We start from the raw sequence: 22,903 nt of genomic DNA on the forward strand, positions 1-22,903 counted from the left end.
TTTATTTTTTTCCCCACCAGGGTACTCTCAGTTTAATCTTTTACAGTGTAATAAACTATTATCTTAGTTAATCCCAAAGGTGAATCCATCAAAACCTTTTAATAAAACGTTTATTAGTTCCCGCAATTCAGGGAAGGCTGTAAACTGTAAGTACAGTGCAGCAGGCGGAACTTAAAGAAACTTGAGGGCCGATGAAAACAGAAGGTTCTGTGCTGTTAAATAAATGTGGGAGGGTCTAGAAGTGTATGGCGATTATATTTCTGTAGACTTTGTCAACTGCAAGTGTCATTAGTCAAACCTGCAGAAGTCAGAGGAACTGCGGAGCTGGACAAGAGAAATCTCAGGAATGACATACACAACCAAGCTTCCTGCATCAGTTCTGATAAGAAATCGCCTGCCTTATTCGGGAACTGGAGAGGGAACCACCACACATCCCCAATCGCCCCAAGCCCCTATGACCATGAATAATTGCGGGGCTTTTCTCAAATGGAATGAGCCCCCAGTCTAGGATGGGAAAGCCCGTGAAAGGTGAGTACCCTAGAACACCAAGATGGATTCACTAGGAGACAACAATGAGGGGTGGAAAGACACGCGTGGAAGAATAACTGGGCAGAATGATAGCTACTTCTCCTAAAAGCAGTCCACTGCACGCACGCGCACACAACACGCTGCAAACACAGGGTGCACAGCAAGTGCAGCCTGTTAGGAAGCCAGCATAAAATATAGGCTTCTTCATACTCCACTTCTCCGCTTACATATGACCTAGCAACCTTAAGAATGGCCTAGAATCCGCCACCCTTCCAGATTTCTCAGCAGCATTATAGGGGAATTAATTTCGACAGACACACATCCAACAAAACACAGATGTAAAGTGCCAAGGTGTTAACGACAGGTAAAATATATGTCGACCCGTGTGGAAGGCCTTTTAACGTGCACAAAGGCGCAACAGTAGCAACAGTCGGAAAGAGAGCTTTGTGTAATGAAAGTCACACTGTGTGGAAATGCCTGTTGGGAAGTCCTGCCCAGCGAGTATTAAGGCAATGCCTTTATTTTATTCATTCATTCATTCATTTCTGTTTTTCTGTTTTTCTTTTTCTATGTTTTTATTTATCATCATCAAAATCATCTAAGTATTTGTTGAGAAACTGTTAGAGGATAAATACTATCTTCTATGATCTAATGATTTAAGAGATTATTTGTCAGATCAGCGATAGATAGATAGACAGACAGATATTGGCTAATTTGAAGGCAACCAGTGTTCCTAGGAAGAGATTACTTCCTACCACAACATACACACAAAGCAGTACACCAACCCTTGCCCATAAATCAGTCATAAAGGGAGTGATCCCCAAAAGGGATCCCTTTCACCTCTTTGTTTTCTTCCTTTAAATATATTCTAATCAGGTGTGCTAATAGCCTCGACGTCAAAAGCCTGCGCTCTTGGCTCGGCCTGTGCCCATGGAGGTTTGATTCTCGGCATGCCGAGGTGAAAAGCTGATTTCCCTCTGTATGTGTGTGTCTGTGTCTATTTTGATGGCAGCGAACCTCCTGAGGCCACAAATCTAAGTCGGTTGGGGAAAGTATGGTTCTCTTTCTCTCTTTCTCTCTGCGCCCCTCCCTCCCGCAGGGTTATAAACATCCCAATGCCCAGAGAAGGCGGGCAGCCGGGAGGGGAAACCCCTTTGGGCTGTGAATCGCAAGAGGCCAGGTCATCAACTTCAGTTCAGGGAGCGGCTCCCAATTCGAGCCCTGCCTAAGCCTCCAGAGGCTCCTTCGGCCCTTGACACCACCTCCCGCAGGGCACCACTCGGACCACTTGCTTTAAAGGTTCTGCTGCTTACTGCTTCTGCTTTATGAGCCACCTTTAGCGCACACGAAGTTCCCATCCGTGAGAGGGTCAGAGCCTGCCAGAGCTCCTTGGCGCATCCATCTTCACTACCAAGGGGTCTTAAACCTCATTTTTCGACAGGAGTCAGCACTACAAGTATCTGGTCTGGGATTCCAGGCAGGAGAGACAAGTGTTTGTTTACAGCCCTAACTTACGGGGGTGGGGGTGGGGGTTCAGTGGTGCTGGGTGCACTCTTTCCTACACCACAGCACGAGTGGTTTATTGCCCCCCCCCCCTTGTTTCATCTTTTTCACAGGCACCTTTGAGAAAGGAAAGGAAAGCAAAGGGCTGGCAGATCGGTGGAATTTACAACCTCGAAGCCACCCATCTCCACAGCCCCCACTTCCTGTGATTAGACAGATCAAACCGGACACCTACGTGAGTTTACGACCCCCTCCCTTTCCTGCCTGGAAAAGGCTCCTGTAATAAAAGTCTAGCCACCCATCACTTTTATTTGAGGTGCGGGGGGGGGGGGAGGTATATCTGATTAGAAGCCACCTGGTGAGTGGAGGGGTTGGGGGAAGGGGAATCATAGCAATTCTGGGGGTGGGAGTAGGGTACTGTTTTTCAAAGGGGAAATACTGGCACTGATAGTTCTTCCCATCTCATCATGCCCCGCCGCAAAAAATAGGGAAGGGAAAGGAAGGAGAAAGAGAGAGAGAGAGAAAAAAGTTTTCTGTCTTCAAAGACGGGTAGAGCAGAGGCGTGCTTTTACCACAGGCATGCTTAAGAGGCTTCGCAAATCTCCTGCAAATGCTTTATAGATTACATTACAGTTCATGTTACTGTGGCTGTTTATGTTACAGTCTCAAGCAAACTCTGATCCTGACTTGGACACAAAATAAATAGAAAGGTCAACAGTAGTAACTCGCTTTTCCCCACGTGACTGTTCTCGTTGGGTCACTGAATGGGGAGAAATCTGTACTTGTCAGGAAATACCGGGCAGAGACGTATTAATAGTTGTATACATATACTGCTGCATACAAGCATCTACAGGTATATCTAACCAGGTATACAAGGATGAAGGTGTGTAGATAGATCTCGCATATGCATTGTGCTATACTGTATTAATTTGATGTTACATTAATTAATATAAGTGAATTGAGGAATAAGTGTCACCAGATACTGCAGGAGAAAAGGGTAACGAACTGTACATTTGTTGTTGTTTTTTTGTACTCTCTTCCATTGTCTAAGCTCCAAAAAGCAAGCCTAGACATATGGACTGATCTATGGAAGGACAAATAGGTTTATAAGTTATTTTTGAAGACACACACAGTAAAATACTGGAAGTATTGCTTTGTTTATAGTAATACTGATGAAGCATAGGATTCAGCACCGCCTTTATATCGGGGAAGGTTCACTCTCTAACAGAACCCCCTCTCCAATAAGAAGTCGACAACAGTTGCCATAATTTTGGGGTACAAGGCATAGTTAATATGGGTCTCTGGCAGGAGAGACCAAACACACACACACACACACCAAAAACCTTTAAGTCAAGCACAGCACAATCGCACAAAAATCAATAACTGGGGATTCAACTCTTGACCGAATGGAAACGCCATTTGATAGAGAAGCTCTTTCAGAACCGGATAATAAATCAATACCAGGAACAAATCAGTCAATCAGTGCAATTTGCATAGACGCAAGATAGACTCTTTTTTAAAAGGGGAGGGGGATAAAATATGATGTATTCGACAGCCCACCCCATGAGAAAGATAATTGAGATCTGGATGAAATTAGTGAATTTAGTGGGACCCACCACACATTGTGAATCCTTTCCCACTATCTAAGACGCCCCATCCCCCCACCTCTCTGCTGGGTTGCTCAACATATTACAATATTTTAAAGGATAATATTTTCAAGCACTCTCCCACAGATTAATTAATATTCTCAATAGGTTTCCTGTAGAAGCGAGTTCTTTACAACAGCCATTTTAAAGTGTTCTAATGTATAAAGCACCCACGGGAGACATGCAAATACAATTCCATTCACAATATCCTCAGATTGTTCTAACCAGAGAGTTTGCGGGAGGAGGAGAAATGCCAATAAATGCCTGTTTAAAATGAATTTTGCAATTTGCATTGGAAGACGAAAATAATGGCCAAGTCTCTTTACTGACAAGGCTCGGAATGCCACAAAATTCACCATATATTCATTTCACGGGGGTAGGGGGAGACACCCTGAAGAAATCTAGATTAACTGAAAATTTGCCCGATGCAAATATTTGTTTGGGATATGCTGGCAGTATTTTGCAACGCCTTTAGGAACAAAGAGAAGTCGACACCCAGTAACTAGCCATATGTACACAGAAGTGGGTCCAATTGGCTTTCCTGGAACGTTGCTTCCACAAGAGTTTGCTTCCGTTTCAACCTTATTTTTTTATTCCTCTCATGTCTACAAAAATGGAAAAATGCAGCCAAATTTAAGGGAACGAAGGAGCGTCGTTCTTGTTGAAAAAAATGTGATTTTTAATTAAATCTTCTGGATCCCGCCCCCCGCCCCCCCAGTGATTTGTATTGTAATAGCGACCCTCCACCTGGTCGATCTCTATTTCCTCTGTTAGTGGATACAAAGTGTATCAAATATGGCGGCTTGAAAAGGTCATACTACGTAAGTTTTTGTAAGACCTTCCTGGTATCTTTGGCTGCGCGCTGAATGCCGACAGAATTCACTTCATGCAATTCTCAAGTAAGCACTCAGGAAGCTATTTCTTTGGAAAAGGCGGCTTTCTCTGACTAACCTACAGTCCAGCTGTGCTCAGCTAGCCCAGCATTGCTACGGGTCGTGTTTCTGTAAGTCAGGTTTGCAGGACCGCGCCACTCCTCTCCCTTTGCATGTCGTCTTGCATGCCAAGCAGTGACTGACACTGCTATCCGCCCTGTATCTAGGGACAGGGAGGGATACATCTCTAAATAGAGGAATAATGAATTTGCATTCTCACCCACTTAAAAAAAAAGCACTAAATCATACCTGGTTGAGACTAATACTAGACAGAAAGACAGATGAATTGTCCCCCTTTCCATTAAAAAAGGCACCTGGCTTTGCACAATGTTGTAAGCGGCTGTTTACCACATAGCTCTCCCACCACCTTGTCGCTCCTTCGACTTTTATTTTCAGCTCGCTATTTTTTCATACATCACAGAGCTGAAGTGATATTCTTTTACTGAGCTCGTTTTTTATGGAGTCCAATCTTGATTCCAAATCATTCAGAAGGAATTTTAAGGAGAATGCCCCTGAATTACAAATATTTCCAAATGAGAGCACACACGATTAATAGTTAAGCACTATGATCTATCCTCTCTACCTGTGGCAGAACATGGGCTATATTTATGGCTTTAAAAGAAAGAAAGAAAGAAAGAAATTCCCACAACGATACAATTTTTAAGTCAAAATAAGAGATCAAGCTGGGACTAATGAAGTTTGACTGAATTACTTGCGGTAGTGAAAAACTGGGGGCGGGGGAGGATGGAATTGTGGCAGACGTGCGAATGTCACATTGCCTGTCAGTCAATGCATGTTCTCTTCTGTTTGGGTTTTGGGCACATATATCATCCTCGATGTGTTATTTCCTCTTCTTGAGTGGAGGGCAGGGATCACGTGATCCCACTCTGAGCATGCTCCCTGTCATGGTAGAAATAGTTTTGATTTCACAGAAGGCACAAATCTTCTAGGTACCTTTCCATCTCTCGTAGAAGGAAGGTCAGTAAAAAGTATCAGCCACCCCCAAATATCCATTATGGGGAAAGGAAAGGGAAACAGGAAAGAACCAAGAAAATGGATGGGAACGGGGGAACTCAACGCTTACTGTAATCATAACTTCTCAGAGTAATTTCTCCATTGTATAGATGAAATACTTGGTGTGCGCTTCTCTGGGCTGGCGTTTTGAAATTATGCTTGCCTGTGTGCAGGATCAGTGGGTTTTAGAGCAGGAATCAATAACATGTGAATTGGAATCCAATCTAAAAGTGTCTATTTATAGCTAAATATAGATAACATCTATCTATCTATCTATCTATCTATCTATCTATCTATCTATCTATCTATCTATCTATCTATCTACTTACCTACATAACTGAAATTCATTGCAACATAATACTTGTTTTAATGAGTCTCATTAAGATCTATCTAGTCCACCATCCTTTTTCTAGCAACGGCCAAGCAGATGTCTCTAGGACACAAGCAGGAAGAACATAAGAGCAATTTCATCTCTCCTGTTTGTCTTCAGCGTCTGGTATTGAGAGGTAGACTGCCAGTATCCATGGAGGTTCCATTTGGCAATCGTGTCTAAGAGGCTTCGATAGACTCTTCCATCAGGACTGCATCTAATCCTTAAAAAAATAAAATAAAAGCCTTCTAAGCAAGTAGCCATCATCTTGCTGTAGTGAATTCCATAAGTCAATGAGGCGTTGTGAGCAGAAATAATCCAAACCGATTGTATCTGCATATTTATTGGAATCAGAGTTTCTCCTCATGGGTTTGCCAAATGCAGGCACATTTTAAAGGCGTGGGAAAGTAAACTGGGACAAAGGCACTACCTCTAACCTAAACTGACCTCTGGTGACTCTGTTTTTTCTTTCCTGTTCATCTCAGTACGAAACTCCAGTCACAGCATAAGCCTGATAAGCTTTCTACCAAGTACCTGCCAACAGCACATGTCTCTCCTTGCATGCATGTGTGCATCCCGTATAGTCCTTAATCACGTTTCTTGGAGGAAAACGCTACTGGGTAAGGATCTAAGTGAGAGATCCTTTGGGGTGCCCAACAGGGGCCGGCTCTCAGAGCAGAGCTGGACATGACACTAACAATTATCTTTTTGCATTCGGCCTTGAGAGAAAGGGAGAAAGGGACGGTTTCAACAAAGCTTGCAGCGCCCTAGCAAATGGGAAAGGCGCCCAGCAGTGTTATCTAAGCTCAGCTGCCGCCTACTTCAGCGCCCTGGGGCACTTGGTTCTTCTCTGCGCTAGAGCACAATGAATGGGCACCGTTTCCCAACGACTGATCTGTGCATGCTTAGAAAGAGGACTTTTAAACAGGGGTCCCCTCAAATAGATAGTACCCTGTTCCGATGATGATGACGACGACGACGACGATTCAATCCAAGTTCTTGCGCCCAAGAATGGAAAGATATCAGGTGCCCCCCACTTCTCTAACAGAGTTGGTGTTTTCATATGCTGCTACTCCTGACGAAGGACAGCATGCAATTGACTCTTTCCAAAGCACCAATATTTTGAGAAAAAGCATTCTACAAAACAGGGGTAGCCCTCCCTCTTGTTTCCACACTTTCCTTCGTGTTTGTCTCTAGGGCTCCTTCTGTTGGCTTGTTCCTTCAGGCTGTGAGCCTTGTCTGTCTTGTTCAGGAGCTAGTTGTGGCCTGGACCCTTGAGCAAATTGCTCTGAGTTTCATCTTGCTCTAGTGGAAGAGGATGTAAGACTATGCACAGGTGCAGGAAAGGCCAGAGCTGTCTGAAGGGAAGGCCTGGGTGGTGGTGTGGTGGCGGTGGCAGGGCCGGTGCCAGGCTATTTTGTGCCCTAGGCAAGGCTAAGTACTTGCACCCCCCACTTGCACTGCCTACCCCTACCTTCTGCACCCCTCTGAGATCTGCGCCCTAGGCGGCTGCCTAGTTGGCCTAATGGTAGCACCAGCCATAGGCGGTGGAGGTGGTGGTAGCTCAGGGCCTGCATCAATGGGGGTTGGGGCTCTAATTACAGCACAGCCACAGAGACTCTCCTAGTTCTGGCAGGGTCAGGGCAATATTGATTCATTATGGGGCCCCAGCAAACTGTTTTCAACCTGGTTTCGACAAAAGCTAGAGATAGCCCTGGGGAAAGTGAAGACACATGCCAATCCTCCAACCTCTCCAAAAAATCCTTAGGGTCCATAAAGTAGGCTTGGTTTCCCAAAGACATTTTGGTTGGTCAGGATAATGGGTTTGGCAAAAATGGGCCAAAGTCTTAGGGGCTGAAATGGCTTTGCACTGTTGTACCTTTGACTTCCTTAGGTAAGGAGAGGAATAGGCATCTGAACTCCTTTGAACTTTTTATTTCTGCAGAGCCATATGGACTTGTCTGGCTTCATTTCACAAGGCATTTCTGGTGAAATGAAATGGAATCATGGCAGTGGGCCTCCTTCTAGGTCTGCTATGTCTGGATACAGTACAGCCTGGTCTTGCACTGATGCCAGTGCTAAATGCTGAGAAGGAACAGAAGGTTAGGCCTGCTGCATGTCCCTCCTATTGATGCATATACCTATGTGGCATCCCCAACCCATAATAACCCAGTGAAACTGTACTTCTAGCATTTAGCCTGATTTGATTCCATGGTTGCCCAATAAGCAATTGTGGTGGGAAATATTGGTCCTTATAGCCCTTACCAATACAAAATCCTGGCCCATGGAATGTTCCTTTAGATCTACTTTATTGTAAAGTCATCGCCATACACAGACCTATATAGTGGATGAGTTCATCAGTGCATGAACACACACACACACACACACACACACACACACGAGATAATGTTATGCAAGCGTCTTCCAGAGGGTAAGCAGTTAGTAGCAACAAAAACCAACAAAGAGTCTTGAAGTCCATCTTCAGCCGCAGCGCTCCCAGAACCCTCACTGTTTGTAGGACGCTGCTGACTTCACTTCCCGGGTCCTAGTCCCTGAAAGCCTAAGCCTCAGGATCTGTGAATCTTTAAGGCCCCACAAGACTCTTGGCTAGGAAAGGATGGCTGTACAGTATTGAAATGATTGTGAGGTGTCCATGTCTGCTCTCACGGAGAAAGCAGCTCAAATCCGGTGGAAGCAAGAACAGAATTTCGCCCCAGGAGAAGAGTCTGTGCCTCCGAGTAAGCGAGAAAGTCTACAGGTGGAATTCACATTCGACTGAAGGTGCGTTCCCCTCTCTCTTTGGAGTATGTGACAGGGGGAAAGGGAGAGCAAGAAAACGTATGTGGGTTTTTTTTGTTGTTTTGTTCAGGAAACGTTGGGGTGGGAGAGGGGAGAGTTGAGGAAAGGGGTTGTAAAAGCGCGCTATGGACTTTGACTCTGCTTTGGACACCGCTGTTAGTTTCTTATCAGCCCGGATCACAACCCTTCATCATTTAATCCTCAATTCCCCACATATTTATAGCCCAATAAACTTTTATTCAAAAGCACTTCTTGTTTGGAAGGAAAGACACTGAAATAAGAAAGATGTGCTTCCTAGTAAGCTTGCAGCTTCAAATCACCACAACCCCAAAACGGAAGTGAATAGACTAAAGCTGAAATCAGGTGTTCATTGGTCTCCTCCTTGTATTTGTCTTTTCGAGTGGCCTATAATCAAAATATGGGAGCAGTGGCTTATAAACTTGCATCAGTCTCTACTCTGGACGGAGAACGGTATAAGACTTCTGGTTGCAGTGTGAAGGCTTTGCGAACTCATTCAGGGACCTATGAAGTAAAATTCCATTATACTCTGCCTGCTTGCTTGTGCAATCACGCCACCTTTCCTTTTCTGAGGTTTCCCAGTCACCTTCTCAGGATTGCAAACACACACTAGAAACTAGAGAGGAAGGGGGAAAGAACGTAGAATGCTCGATGAAGAATCCCGAAGAAGCACCAAGATAGGAAGCACAACCGGCATTTCCATCAAAGAAAGGGTGACCAGAACATGCACAATCAGAAAGGGCGTGTTAATGAATCATACCTCTAGACAGCAGAAATTTCTCCCACAAATCCCTCCCCCTTTCTTTCTGGTGGGCTGCATAGGCCTATGGAAAATTCAGCTGTCCTCCTACCAAGGGTTGCTTCTTGGGCACTTTCTTAAGTGAGATCTGATCAGCACACGTTCCTTTAGGGAAAAAAATGAAGGATGAGAAGTGAAAGGGAGGGAGATATTCTGCAAATGAGAATAGGGGACACCCCCTATTGTTTATATAGGGAAATAAAAGGGAACTATTTTCCTTTGCCCCATCCCCCTGTGTTCATTTTTCTGTCTTCAGGAGGGACTTTCTCTATTGTTAGTGAAGCAGGAATGAGAAGGAGGCGATACGCTTCAGGATTTTCATGAAGGACTTTTGGATGTGCGACACTTTTGAAAGTCTGTTGTCGGCTACAGAGAACTATCACAGTGGAAGATGATGAGATCTATTTTGGCAACACTTGAGTCCACGTAGCTTCTGCTTTCAAGGAATCTTACAAAATTCTGTCCAAGTGCCCTCCATTCTCCAACCTTCCTCCCGCCACCTCACTCAAATACTTTTTTTTTTGTTTAGCGTTCAGCTTTTGCTGATGTGCCAATCTTTTGGAGCAGGAAGAAAGACAAGCCAACCGCTTCCAAACGCACCATGCCCCCTGGAGCTGCTAGGACTGTACCAACCGGGTTACAACATTATGTGGCAGCGAGCCAAGGATGACACAAGAAGATGCAAACCTACCTCAGTTCTGCCATTCTCATCAGGGCTTTTCTAGCTGGGAGAGGGAAGGGGACCAGGGGAAGGATATCTTGCATTATATCCCTTCGATGCCTTCTCCGCTCTTTGAATGTGTCAGTTTTACACCCCTCAACACGGTCATTTGGGGACCGAACTCCCAAATAAGTGTGAACCAGAGCAGTACACCTCTATACTTGCTCTTCCTTGGAGGGCCCGGCTCTCTCCCTTGTCCCTTACCTAAACTGCCTAGGTAAACTGCAACGGATTGTTGTCACTCCAACTCTCAAGGTAAACCCGCAACTTCCCAGCCAATCCACGAGCTTCAGCTAAATACCACGGACCTGCCTGCCTTCTAAGGCTGACCAACTATGGGAAAGTATCCAGGTTAGTCCATGGTAGTGAGGGAGAGACCCCAAGTGCTTTATTGTGATGAGCTTTCGAGGGGCATCATCCTGCTCTGCAAATGAACCGAGAAGAGGGCAGATAGGAGGGAAATTGAAGACCGTGCGATGGCGTTCTGGAATTCTTAGGACAACCACATCAAGCATGTCACTATTACTGTCCCAAGATTGCAGATGGGCTGAGAGATAGTGCTTTAGTGGCCTGAGTGAGGCCCCTTGGCTAGTCCGTGATAGAGGCGAGGTGTGAACAGGGAAGACCTTGTACCCATTCAGCCACTCACCACATTTCAGAATTCCCTGCCTCTCGGATCTCAGTGACAGTTCCGTTAACCGAAGTTACCCCATATCTTTCTTTTGGACGTGGGGCGGCGGGGTGATGCAATGAGAGAAGAGAAGAAAGGAGCAGACTTCTGAAAACTAATTTATAGAGTGCTGATAGAACATCTCCTCCCTCTCCGCTCATTCTCTGCTCCCAACTATCTCTTCCTTTCTCTCTGTCCATCCTTTCCAAAAGAAAGATCTGGACAAAGGACAAAGATCTGGCCAGATTTTTCGGCCTAGTTCCAGTTTTTCTCAAGCGCTTTCCTCTATCCGCACTTGCCAACACCACCAGAAGTACACAGTTGCAAACACTTCTCAGCCCACCTCCAATGCGCATGCGTTTTGATTTCTACTAGCCCCCACCCCCTATCCCCCCCCGCCAAGCAACCCACATACTTGTGGACAATTAAAAGTATCTAACAACAATAACAACAACAACAACAACCAGATGCAAACAGGAGCTGAAACTCCCTGACACAAATTTCTGTGTAGAGGGAAAACCTTCCTCGCCCCTCAAGCAAGTCTTAAATGTGTGCAGAGAAGTGCAGAAGCAGGTGGGAGATGAAGGCAGTGAAGCAATCTCTGTTTAACCAGGATGAAAAGCGTTGGGTCCTCCTTATCTAATTTTCCACAAGCCCCGAGGAATGGGGCAGAGGTCTGATCTTGCTTGCTGATAATCACAGCATCAAGTCCCTGTTAGATAAATTCTCTTCGGCCCACCCCACCCTCAGTGACACAAGCCTTTTACCCCCACACCCACACCCTCCCCCAACTCTCCAGTCAAGGTGCAGCTGAATTCCTACCCCCACAACAAAGCTCGTGTTGGAAGCGGAGGGGGGGGGGAGAGAAAAAACGAAATTAACTCACTGATCTCGCCAGGGATCCATTTGGGAAGATGTACCTTCACTAACAGCAGCCTGAGACGTCGTAATCCGCACTAACTGCCTTGTCCCACTGTCCCAGCATTAAACAGCTCTAGCAGCTGCGATGGTGGACAGTTAAGATTATATATGATGTAAATATATTGTGGGTATGTCAGCTCCCCCAAACCATAAAACTTAGTTTAATGACATCACGTGCTCACCGAGAGCCATTCAGGGCTTTTGCTTTGGGCTATCCACATAAATAACCTTCAAAAGTTTTAAACTACTAAATTCACTTAGAAGCCATGGGTATTTCTGTTAATGTTCTCAGGGAAAGTATAAGCCCTGGCTCAAAAAGTCCTGGATCTTTTTTCTTTTTCTTTTTCTTTTTCCTTTTAAAGCACGCACACAAACATTGGAACTTTGGGTCTGTCGTGGGGTTTCCCCCACCCCTTCCCCTCCTTCCCTCTCCTCTCCTTTCTTGTTTGGAGGCCTTTTAAAAGTCCCCACTGTGTTGACACGGATGACAGTGAAAGGTAAGCGATGTTTCATTTCCTTCTTGGCTTTGCGAGTTCTTTAGGAAGGGGCTGAAAAGCAGGCAAAAAAGGGGAGGGGGAGGCAGTGAATAGCAAAAGTCAACGACAAGCCCAACAACCAAATATTAATCAGTCCTGAAAAATCACTTTTTAAAAAGACAGGGAAGAGGCTCAAATAGACCCACGTTGTTCGCTGGATAAACGAATAATTAATCATAAGGCTGTATACCCGGCTGGTCCGCGTTATGGTAATGGAAAAGTTTGGGCTGCTGTGAGCTTAAAGACTCTCTCTCTCCCCCCCCCCTTAAGATAAAACAAAAGTGCATCTGATTTTGTTAACCCTAACCTGTCAAGCCCAATCATTCCTTGGCAGGCTTCCGATTAAAGGGAAAGGAAACGCCTCAGTTTAGGGAAGTGAGGTGGGGGGGGGGGGGAGGAGAGAGAAAAGACAAAATAGAATGAAACAGATGTTTAAAAGGCCCTTTGGTTTAAAAGAATAGTTGCCCAGATATGCCAAGTTGGTTTCGGAGCCTCAGTAAACACTCCATAGATTGACACCGTATGGCTTATTAGATTCAAACCTCTACAAGAAATATCTCTGCGAAATGGTTCTATAATGTTTCATCCCCCCCGCCCATTTGGAAATCTTACATTATTTACCAAGGTATGACATCAAATCGAGGCAATAATAAAAGCACCTCTGGATCAAACAGAAAAGGAATGGAGAAAACTCAGAGCTTTGATCTCCTTTACGCTCCTTGACTGACATTTGCGTAAAATAAAATAAAATGACAAGTTAAGGCAGAAAAGGGGAGGGAACGGAGATTTCCTTTTTTTCCAAATGGACTGTAAAACTGCAGTAAAATAAATTGTCATCGCCTTAGTGACAGTATTATTAGATCTTGTCAAAGAGGACTCTCAATAATAATTACAATAATAAAATATCAATAAACGACAGGAATAGAACAGAATGTTTAGGTCGAGGGACGCTGGGCAAGGCTGGAAGTCTGAGGAAGCGGCTCCTGAAGCACCCTGAACGCCTTCCACTGTCATGAAAAGAAACTTTTGTTTCCAGGTTCAGGAAATGGCTCAATTGTTTGAAATGTGTAAAGGAAATACTATAAAGGTTTATTGAGCCATTGCCCCCTCCCCAAGCGTTTGTTTATACTGTAAATAGCTCCGAAGACACTCAGGCACGACCTCCGGGGTGTGTGTGTGTGTGTGTGTGTGAGAGAGAGAGAGAGAGAGCGCGAGAGAGAGCGAGAGAGAGAGCGCTAGCTTTGTTGGTTTATGCATACCCTGCATGCAAGCATCCAGTGAAGAACACACACACGCATGGAACATACATGTATATCCCCACCCACTCCACAAAAGAAATCTTTATAGGCCTGCATGCATATACCTCCGTGCACCCTGATCAAGTCAACTGGATACATTAATGCCACCATATAAGGGGGGGGGGACCACCCAGGCGTATGAGTGAAGGATGTTTTCAAAAACATTGCGAAAGCTGCGCAAAATTCCCAAGTTCGAAGCATTTGTTGTATTCCTTACATGAATAGCATGGAAACTTCCCAAAGATCAAGCCAACCAAGTCAAAGTCGGACCCATCCCACCTGAGTCAAATCCTAGCAAGTTCAGCCCAATCCAACCGTCCTGACACTAGCCAAACTCTCTCTCTCGCTCTCTCTCCATCCCCCCCCCAGGTACAACTTCATTGACACACCGCCCAATGCATGTACAACTTTCATGGAAAGTCTATAGGAAGTTATCTAAACAAAAAGGCCTGTTCCAATTATTCTGTTCAATGGGATTTCAAAGGTATACCTTTCGAAAGATGATCTGTTGTTTGCATCTGGACTGTTAAGCTCTTGTAAGTGGGAGGAGGAATCGAGGAGTTATCAGGAAGGGAAACCAAGCAAACAGATGAAGAGCTTTGAAGAACTCTTGAAGAACACAAAACTATGGTGTGTAAATATTAGGGCTGCTCAAGAATTGGTCAACATTTCTGGGAAGGCCCAGCTAAGAAAGGGAGTGCTCTTGTGAAGGGACCCTCACTTGAACACAGTACCTACCTTGCAGGGACAAGATACACAAAAGCCTACGCCTTGACCCCATTTGAAGTGAAAGGATGCTTTGAAACTCACTGCAGTGCAGTCCATCCTTGTTTAACACGTTTCCTTTGAAGTCAATGGGACTTACTTCTAATTTGTGTTTTAGGAATGCAGGGCAAGTCCCATTGATTGAAATGGGGCTCTAGGGTTCCATTACATACATCTATAAGTAAGCACTTTGAAGTCCTTCTGCTATCCATGGGAGAATGAAGCGTGTGCTCAACTCCTCCACTGAAAATCGACGGGACTTCAATACGCTTAACTTCGGGTGAATCATGTCCTATGCTCTTTGCTCTGACTGGGAATATGTGTTAAAATCAGTAGGGTCCCATTCCCCGAAGCTATGGAAATATTTTTGAAAAGTACATTCCACCGGGAAAGGGGGTTGGAGATAGCGTTAATGAAAAGACACCTGAAAGGCGTTTTTCTTTTTTCTTTTTTCACACGCCAAACTTGGCTTTCCTTTTTGGAGTATCCTTTAGCGTTTATTCAATATGACAAAATATATATGTTCCATGGTCTTTCACATACGAAATTACAACCAATAAATATATGGAATACAACACTGGGGGGCAGGGAAGGAGGAAGTGACTAAAATGGACGTACATGTAAACGAAAGGTGTACATTTGTATAAGACTTCAGCTTTTTTGTTTTCTTTTGCAAAGCTACATTAATTACGCAACAAATAAATACACAGGAATATTTAAGTCAAGAGAATTCACACTCTTCTCCCCCACCCTCCCCGCCCACTCCCCCAACAGTGCTTTAATATTTTGCACAAATATCTCCCAGAAGAGGTGCCAAAGCGGATGGCTCATAGTTCATCCTCCTTCTTTCATATGCAAATAATACAAAAATAAGTCAATGGGGAAGGGGTTGGATAATAAAACGAAACACCCCCCCACCCAAAAGAATACATCTCATAGCGAGCATACCCCTACCCCACAACTAACAGGTTAAGTGCATCTAGGAAACCACCTTATGTGGAAACTTCCAATCCACACCAAAAGTAAACATTCTCTCACACCCAGATCGTGCAGCCCGATCCTGTCCACAGCCACTCAAAAGTAAGTCTCCTTGAAGTTACAGGGCGACTTACTCTCAGACAAGCGTGCACGGGATGCAGCCACGTTTGACGTGTACATCAAACCCCAGGCGTTTCAGTGGAACTTACCCCCAACTCCTGCGTTTAGAATCGGGGCCTTAGGACTTTCAGGAATTAATGATGACCCACCCACCCCTCTGCATAACCCGGCCTTGGTTTTATATCCTAAGCTTATGCTTCTGGAGCAATTCCTTTTTTGGACTGGTCAAATTTCACCCATTCACTCTAAGATTACTTTTGATTTGGTCAACGGATTTCTCCCCCACAGACAGGGTCACAGGTTAGAAAGCACGGGTGTCATGATGAACACTCCAGACCGAGAGCTTTACACGGAACTCTACTCGAAGCTAAAGACCAGGATCTGTTTGCATACAAATCAGAGAACGCCTTTGTCTGATAGATTTGCAGGAGTAGGTTGTTCAGTCCAGTCCGCAGCACCCTCTGCCCTTTCCCTCCCCCCAGCCCCGCGAAAAGTTTCTCAAGGTGGGTTACAACAGAAACTCTTGCCAAGGCGAACTGAACCCCCATCCCACCCCCAACCCCGAACTTCTACCTAGATAGACTCTTTGCTTTTCAATTTGGAATCTTTCTTCCATTTCATCCTCCGGTTTTGAAACCAGATTTTGATTTGCCTCTCATTCAAACACAGGTTGTTGGCGATCTCTATGCGCCTACGGCGGGTGAGATATCTGTTAAAATGAAATTCTTTTTCGAGTTCCAGAGTTTGGTAGCGAGTGTAGCTGGTTCTGGAACGTTTGCCATCTGCTTCTGGAAAATAAAAGGCACAGGATCAAAAGCCAAAATCAAATCAAATCAAATCAAATCAAACAAAAAATATTGTTTTTAAGTCTCTTTCAAAACATATGAAAGAGAGAAACACAAAGATTTCTGGGCTCTATCCGGAATACATGTCTAGATTTAATGGTAGTTTGAAGGGTGAGATTTCCATCACCTCCACATTAAAGTTTTGAGTTCAAGCGAAGGTTAGTCACTAAGGAAGTGGTTTCCACTTAAACCATGAGAAAGTGGCTATAAGAAGGAAAATTCTATCCTGTCGTCCATTTCCTAGGCTAGGAGAGAGGAATAATGTGATAAGGCTGAAAAACCAGAAGTCTCTCTCCTCCCTTTTAGAGAATAAGTGCATTTCCAAGTTATTTCTCCCCCTAAAATCTTTCCTTCTCCCCCACCCCTCTAAAAAAAAAATGGAATATTGCCTTTATACCCGTTTTGTTTCTATGATCCAATTATGCCGTCATAAATTTGGGCGTATATAGCCTCTAAGCCTTTTAGTGGACAGTTTTACGAGCAATTGATGCCTTAGTCGTAAAATTTACGACCCCAGGTTTTTCCCCCCCTTATTATTTGCCCCGTATGGCCTATAAAACCAAGGCAAATCCTGTGAAACAAAATCGAGAAGCGAAAGTTTACCGTGGCTCATGTGTAGTTTGGTCATCCACGGATATATTTGTGGTGGCTGCTGCTGCTGCTGTTGCTGCTGCTGCTGCACAGGCTGCCCGCTTTGCTGGGCTGTTTGCACCGGTTCACTCTTGATTTCCCCACTGCTCTTAGATCTATCTTCCAACGGCGTGTTGCTGTTGTTGTTGTTACCAGCTTTCTGACTGTAAATTCCTGGGTTTAGAGGAGTCTGGTCGTCTCTGCCTAAAGTGTGCCCTGAAGATCCCATGACTGTACAGGAAGGTCGGTCTGGGTTAGATCTGGGGGCTGAAGACATGTCCACACCGTTCAGAGAGTTGGAAGCCCCAGATGAAGGGAATGTAATGCTCAGATCCAGCCCACTGTAGCAATACCTGGATGGCTGAACCTCAGACACAGATCCATAATTCCCATAACTTTGCATGGAATAGGCAGGAACATTTTGATTTTGCTTATAGAACGAATTGGCTACGTAGGAACTCATGTCAGGAATTATATTTTTCCCCCACTCACACTCTCTCTCCCTCTCTCTCTCTCTCTCTCTCTCTCTCTCTCTCTCTCTCTCTCACTCTCTCTCTCTCACACACACACCCCTTTGATTAGGCTTGATTTGTGGCCCTTTTGAAGTTCAGGGTTTTTTGTTCTCTAAAGTGCAGAATTTATAGGTGGAGATTCTTCTTTTCTTTATTCTATGTGCGCTGCCCAAATATGGGATGTTTAAATAGAATCACGTGACGGTGTTGGCCAGTCATAAATTTGGCTTGATGACCCCAGGAGGTTATTGATGGAAGCCCGTGAAACGTATGTGATATGTTGGCATAAGGAAACAAAAAAAAAAAAAAAAAAAAAAGGCCCCACACTTAAAACACCGAGACAATGAGACTATAGCGTCACCTGGTGCTGGGTCTGGGGTATGACGTTTCATATAATACTACCCCTTCTCTGACATTCCAGGCTTATGGGTGTGAAACAACTCGCACAACCGCCCTAAGCCTTTGCACGGATGGAAGACAAGAGCTAATTTCCCGTCCACGGCGATTAATTGGGAAATTTCTGCCTTTGATGTGAGGTGTTGTGAAATATGGCCTTAAGATGCAAACGCGTGTAATAATATTCTTCATGAGAATATACATAATACAACTGAAGTACATTGTACATGTTGTACATGTGTGTGCATGCGTGCAGATCATCCCCATATGATCCCTGAGCCCCATGTGACTTGATTTACTGTAGACAGAAACATATTCTGATTTAATAAATAGACATTACATCTGCACTCAAGTGAATTCAACAAGGCTGACAAAGTGTTGGATCCGAATTCTCTTGGGCTGGCCTTATTTAGTATAGCCATATGTTCATATGCAGTTGTAGACACTAAACTCAATATACTCTAGATGTATTCAAATCACGCCTGTTATGTACATGTGCATGTGCATGTATATAGGTCCTTTTCTGTTTTGTTCACATAGGATTATATGTATAACTGATCCTATGGAAATGCTTTTAAACTCAGATCTGTGCAGCAGATGGAAACTTACGCTGCATTAATCTCTTGTTCCCCGTATATGTCTCTGTATATGTCCAGTGCAGTATCTTTCAGTGTCGATATCTGTGTGTGAGTGCGCGCTCGTGTATTCAGGGGAGGTTGTGAATCAAATCGGCCTCCCCATAAATCATCTTTGTGCCTTAGGTGAATGAATAAACATTCACCTTGTTTTTCGTTGCATCTAAATACGTGGGCACGTGAGAAGCTTCTTTAAGAAGCTTTTGTTGTTGTTGTATCGTGCAGGTAATGTTGTTGTTGTATCATGCAGGTAAAGATATTGGCCACTGTTTTCTTAGCTCAGCGCAATTTACTGCTTGCCAACATGAGGTTGGTTCTGCCGAGTGCCTTGAGAAATAAAGTAATTTCTTCCCGGCTGTTCATTGAAACAATAGGAAACCCAAAGGTTTTTTCTTTTCCGTTTGTTATGTGGGTTTAACACTGGGGACGCAGTGTGAGTTATAAAATCAGCCACAATCTCTTATTGTCCTCATTCCATCTTAACTGATGGTGTCATCTAGACAGAATGTTGTGCTTTAAACCCCTTTAAAATTATGCTTTAATTTCATCTAAGACCTTTAAAAGTCTTTATATAATCTTTTTCTCATGCTATACGGTTATTTTAATGTTGAGTCTGTTCAGGGCTGTGAGCATTTAGAAATACCTGATCAAAATGTTATGGAGGAATGTGGAAAAATATGGAGGAATGCAAATATACATACATGTATGTGTTAATTTAAAATTATATTGACTATTGTGCAGGACTTTTTATACACACAGAGAGAGAGGTGTGTGGATGTGTGTGTTTTATACACACACACACACACACACAATCTTGGAAAGACTGTGGACAAGAGGAAAGGAGAAATCAACAAATGGTGGGGTCTTTTGTTTTGGTCTACTAGACCCTGATGATTTGAATCAATATATTTAAAGGTAGTTAAGCCTTCCAACCAAATGTATGTGTCTAGGTACAAAAATTTAGTCCGCAGATGTTTATATCTGGTTAAAATATGCCTGTGGGTTAAACATAAGGTGGAGGACAATTCCTGAACCTATGCCATAATGCAACAAGAATGGCGTTGGCATCTACTGCCTTTTCTAAGTGCTACACAAAAATAATAATTCCTGCCACCACCTTGATGCTTAAATCGAAATTAAACCTAGAAAAAGGTGTGTGTGTGTGTGTGTGTGTGTGTGTGTGAGAGAGAGAGAGAGAGAGAGAGAGAGAGAGAGAGAGAGAGAGAGAGAGAGAGAGAGTCAGTCATTTGGCCTGAGATCATGAAATCAAATCTTCTGTTTGAGTTTTTAAATTAGAACACCAGAACATATGGAGATAAGTTTCTCATGCAATTGTCATGGTACAGTAGGGAGAACAGAGTCGTAGGAAAGTAGCATCTCTCCACAACCCTTCCTGTGCTGTTGTTGTTGTTGGGGTGTGTGTGTGTGTGTGTGTGATCTATTGAAATATATCTTTTGAAAATTATCCTAAGCATGCTTAACAGCAGTAAATTATTTCTACCCATCACCCTGTTTACTTCTGATTAAATGTGGTTAGAGTTGTGCTGACAAGCGATCAAGGATAATGGCGTGTAAAAAGGGAGCATTCACACACACACACACACACACACACACACACACACACACACAATCAGTGGTCTTGAGCAACATTCTCCCACCTGAGATCTTCCCCACTGAATTTCAGAAACCATGCCATAAATTTTAAAAATAATATCCAGTTTTTATTAAATACTCAACCATAGTCCTCTGGACGTGACCTTTATACATGATGTTAGAGAGTGTGACACAACATTTGCTTGCTTTCTTTTTTTAAATCCTACTTGCTATAGAATTCCATTCACTTTATACTGCTTGAACATTACAGTGCTAAACATAAATATAAATACAGAGACCACAAATACATCTAAAAATATTCACACAGAAACTGTCACAGTTTGTAGTATGCATAATGACCCCGGGTAGTGTTTAAATACAATTAGTTTTACTCTGGAAAATGCTATAATTAGGTAGACATAGCTTAGAGGTATGGAAGAAGGGATATGGAAGGAGAATATTTTAACTGGGGGAGGCAATTCAATGGTCTTTTTTCATCACCACCACCATTATCATCGGTATTATTCTGGAAGCGAAACTGCATAGAGTTCATCGGGACAAGGATTAATCCCAATACAGCCACAGGCAGCCCCTACAGCAAAATTCTTTCTTGAGACGAGGAGGAATTGGGTGTTGCGTTAAATACAGTCCTTATGCAAAGGTAGATAAATAGGATCGCATGGAAGGAGAAAGCGTGTGTGGGGGTGGGTGGGGCTGGAGATGAAGATGATGGGCTTTAGAGGCAGAAAGTAAGGGCGATTTTGGACCTAGTTGTAAAACTAGATACATCAGTGCTGGAGACTGGGAATTGGGGGAAGGGAGCTCTCTCTCTCTCTCTCTCTCTCTCTCTCTCTCTCTCTCTCTCTCTCTCTCTTTCTCCCCCCTTTACGTGGAGCCAAATGTATAAATTGTGCCAGTGGTAATAGATAGGAGGGCGAAGAGAAAATGGGGGTGGGGGATTCTGTGTGTTGTGGGGGATGCTAGCTGAGCCGTCAGTGTTTATTCCTTTGGTTTTTCTTCCTCTGTCTCTTCTCTTTTCTCTTCCTTTGCACCCAAGCTATCCGCAGCTGCTCCAGCGCCACCTCCTCCAGACAGGGTGGAACTCAAATTGCTTTCTTTTTTCCATTTCATCCTCCTGTTTTGGAACCAGATCTTGATCTGGCGTTCAGTTAGGCAAAGAGCGTTGGCTATCTCAATCCTTCGCCGCCGCGTCAAGTAGCGATTGAAATGGAACTCCTTCTCCAGCTCCAGGGTCTGGTAACGGGAGTAGATCTGACGCCCCCTCCTTCGATCTGCTCCATAGCCGACCCCTAAGGATTCGGAAACCAAACAAACTAAAATCCATTAGCTACAGATTTTTTTAAAAAAGATGTGCAAATAAATAAATAAATAAATAGCCCAAAACGAAGTCCATCAAACACCACTTCCTCGACCCCAGCCTCCATGTCTTTATTGTCATCCACCAACCAACCAACACCCCCACACACACCAACACACATACACCATCTAATTCTGTTCCTTACCATCTAATTCTGTTCCTTAGGCTTTCTACCCATTAAAATCTTGCAGCACACATGGAGAGAGGGAGGGAGGGAAGGAAAGAAAGGAGAGGGGGTCGTCTAATTGAAAGCACGTTCCTATCTTATTTGCAAAGATTCAGAATGCGTTGTTTTTAATTATTTCTGCAAACTTAAAAAAAATCTAATTAGATCTTACTCCAACGCTGCTTTAATTACTAGGAATAGACACTCCTTCCATACATTATGAAGTCAAGCTACTTCATAAATCCCCATCTCCAAACCTGTTATTGGACAAGACACTTTGCATTCCCCCACCCCCCTTCATAAAATGCCCTTTCTCACCTATCAGGGAAACTTCATTTTAAAAATTTTTTAATTTAAAATAAAAATGAAGATACCCCACTTCTATTCTTTATTTTAATTTCCATTACCACCCCCTCCAAGGGGGAAAAAATCAGAGCTGATTGCACTTTATTATAGATATTTTACACTCTCAAAGTCTTTTAATTAGAAAGAGCATAACAAGCCATATTTGCTTGCAACAACTTAACAAATAAAAGGCCTGTAGCGGCAACTGTGAGGAAGCTATATTATTGTTTTTATGGGGCCATAAAAAGTAGCTGAGCCTGTTCTGCTAGGGAGACGGTCGTAAAGATGGTTCAGTTTATTTAATTTATCTCTGCAAGCTGTAAAACTTACCACTGTGGGAGTTCATGCGCTGCATCCACGGGTATATTTGAATGCTAGTTTTCTGTTCCTGGGATGTGCTCCTGTTTTGGTCACTTGTAAAATCCTGTGCAATGGAAGTTTGTGTATTGTGTCCCATAGAATTTTGCCTGCAGCTAGAGAGCATGTCTTTTTCTTGATAAAAGGCATTAGATCCGTAATCATATGGTCCCCGACTGGAACTAAACACAACATTATCTTGCGGTGAATAAAAAGGAGATGAATAGATCCTGTTTTGAGCAACCGCTGCTCCATAAGTTGAAAAATGCCTTACAGGGTCATAGGCAGTGGAATTGAGAGCCACGTTGGGCAGTACCTCTTGACCACTGGTGAGGTGGCAAGATAACGACGGGTTTGTGAAATAGGAATTCATATCTTCCCCCCTATACCTGGCTGTATGATTTCTTTAATATTTATTTCTGTCTCCA

At 43.8% G+C, this 22,903-nt stretch overlaps 2 protein-coding genes across 5 annotated transcripts in view; both read right to left on the reverse strand.

Moving 5' to 3' along the window:
- The window catches only part of HOXC6 (homeobox C6), a 163,812-nt gene that overhangs the window by 127,614 nt on the left and 13,295 nt on the right, over positions 1-22,903 (reverse strand). Inside the window, exons 1-2 of one of the 4 annotated variants that reach the window (XM_053296766.1) lie at positions 22,449-22,848; positions 20,332-21,539 (exon numbers count right to left, since the gene is read on the reverse strand). The exons of 1 other annotated variant lie outside the window; for it this stretch is intronic. In XM_053296766.1, coding sequence (XP_053152741.1) covers positions 21,229-21,539; positions 22,449-22,848 — 711 coding nt within the window. In that variant the 3' untranslated portion in view covers positions 20,332-21,228. Of the gene's footprint in view, positions 1-20,331; positions 21,564-22,448; positions 22,849-22,903 lie in introns of those variants that run through there. 2 more of the 4 variants (XM_053296765.1, XR_008316303.1) reach the window with 2 other exon arrangements.
- HOXC5 (homeobox C5) lies at positions 6,109-17,556 on the reverse strand. The gene is made up of 3 exons (XM_053296769.1): positions 17,067-17,556; positions 16,192-16,406; positions 6,109-6,216 (listed from the first exon to the last, which is right to left on the reverse strand). The coding sequence occupies exons 1-2, from the start codon at positions 17,554-17,556 to the stop codon at positions 16,192-16,194; spliced, it is 705 nt and encodes a 234-aa protein (XP_053152744.1). The 3' UTR covers positions 6,109-6,216.

This window comes from Hemicordylus capensis, chromosome 2, assembly GCF_027244095.1.
Source record: "Hemicordylus capensis ecotype Gifberg chromosome 2, rHemCap1.1.pri, whole genome shotgun sequence".
Lineage (NCBI taxonomy): Eukaryota > Metazoa > Chordata > Lepidosauria > Squamata > Cordylidae > Hemicordylus > Hemicordylus capensis.

Coding starts and splice junctions, on each gene's coding strand:
- HOXC5 (XM_053296769.1), bottom strand. CDS start 17,556: ATGAGTTCCTACGTAGCCAATTCGTTCTATAAGCAAAATCAAAATGTT. Junction 16,407..17,066: donor CAAACTACACATGAGCCACG/GTAAACTTTCGC, acceptor TTTATTTTCCAG/AAGCAGATGGCAAACGTTCC.